Raw genomic sequence first — 1441 nt, 5'->3', positions numbered from 1 at the left:
CAGTGGTGGTGGGAGCGCCGCGTTCCCGCGGTGGAACAGAGACAGGGAGCACCGCGCCGGAGGGGAGCGTGGGCTCCTCGTTAAACGCAGAAATAAGGGAGCGAGGGAGGAGCGGGAGCGCTGCTGTGTGTAAATACCGGGGAACCGACAAAGGAGCCGTGTTCCCAGAGTGCAGCGGCGTGCCGGTACTGTCACTCAGCCCCGACTCGTGTCACGTTTGGTACTCAGACCCGCGTGTTTCAGCAGGGCAGGGTGAGCTTTGCATCCAAACCCTTCTGGCAAGCAAAGATGATGCTGTACAGCACGTAGCATTTGACAACGATAATCCCATTTACCGAGTTACAGGCTGAGACTGAAATCTCTCTCGTTTGAGAGGCAGGTTTCAGCTGAACAGCTTCTCCCCGCTCTACCTCCTTCTGCTATTACAGATAAGATGGAATTTCACCACAAAACATTTTCTTTCAAATCTGGTGTTACGTGAAAACTCTGTTAATTTCTAAAATCCCATTCCAGCTGTTCTGTTCAGAGAAGCACAATGTGCTTTACAGTAGGTTAACTTCACAGATAGGTTAATAATAGAGAGTGTCAGTGAGCAGGAAAACAAACGCTGTGCCTGATTGATGCTGTTTTCTTTCCCAGGGCAGGAATTTGATGTCAAAGCCAAGTGTGTTATCAATGCTACGGGACCTTTCACAGACTCTGTGCGCAAAATGGATGATCAGGAAGTATCAAACATCTGTCAGCCCAGCGCAGGCGTGCACATTGTGATGCCTGGTTATTACAGGTAACGATATTCAAAGACTAAACCATTTGTAACAGTCTCTGCTGGTGTCTGGAATAAATAAGCTTGTGGAGACGCACTTGTAGGTTTTGTGGTAGTTTTGAATGCACGGGGTTTTTGGGGTTTTTTTTAAGGGTATTCTGGTCCTGTGCCTGTGATAATAACAATTACATATATTCAGAAAAGGCTGCAGTCTTGTAGTTCTTAGTTTAAACTCACCAGGGCAGAACTCTAGCTGAAGCAGAAGGGTGTTTAGGCAGAACAGCTACAACAGACTTGTGAAAAGCACCTTTTTTTAATAATGAGTTTGGGTTGAGTGCACTGACTGCTTGTTCACCTTCCTTAAGAAAACAAGAAGCATCTAAAACCTTCCAGGAGGAAAACTCTGGTCCTGTTAAATAGCAAATTCTACGCAGGAGCACTGTGTCACTACACTGTGCCCCGTTACCACTCCACTGGCAGTAAATGTGAACGCAGCAGGTAGGCGATACAAGAAGTGGTTCAGAATAACAAGATTAAATTCTGACACTGCTGTGGACACAAGCCCAGCCTCCCCTGGTGGTTTTGGTGGAAAGGACTCGCCTCCCTCTGCTGACCTGGTCACAGAAGAGGTTCCTGTGGCACTCGGCGAGCAGGCTCTCCACAGGCTCCTGCTTCTTT

The 1441-nt window shown here is 48.0% G+C and overlaps 1 protein-coding gene across 1 annotated transcript in view; it reads left to right on the top strand.

The window, feature by feature from the left end:
* Positions 1 to 639: 639 nt before the first annotated feature.
* Positions 640 to 1441, top strand: part of GPD2 (glycerol-3-phosphate dehydrogenase 2) — a gene marked incomplete at both ends in the record, with an annotated part of 9416 nt that continues 8614 nt past the window's right edge. Inside the window, one exon of the mRNA XM_010167762.1 lies at positions 640 to 784. Within this exon, the coding sequence (XP_010166064.1) occupies positions 640 to 784 (145 nt within the window). The remainder of the gene's footprint in view (positions 785 to 1441) is intronic.

The sequence above is a fragment of the Antrostomus carolinensis genome, unplaced genomic scaffold (genome assembly GCF_000700745.2).
Source record: "Antrostomus carolinensis isolate BGI_N321 unplaced genomic scaffold, ASM70074v2 scaffold30455, whole genome shotgun sequence".
In the NCBI taxonomy this organism is placed as follows: Eukaryota; Metazoa; Chordata; class Aves; order Caprimulgiformes; family Caprimulgidae; genus Antrostomus; species Antrostomus carolinensis.
Note: the sequence above shows the minus strand (reverse complement) of the source record. Positions and strands in the feature narration are given on the sequence as shown.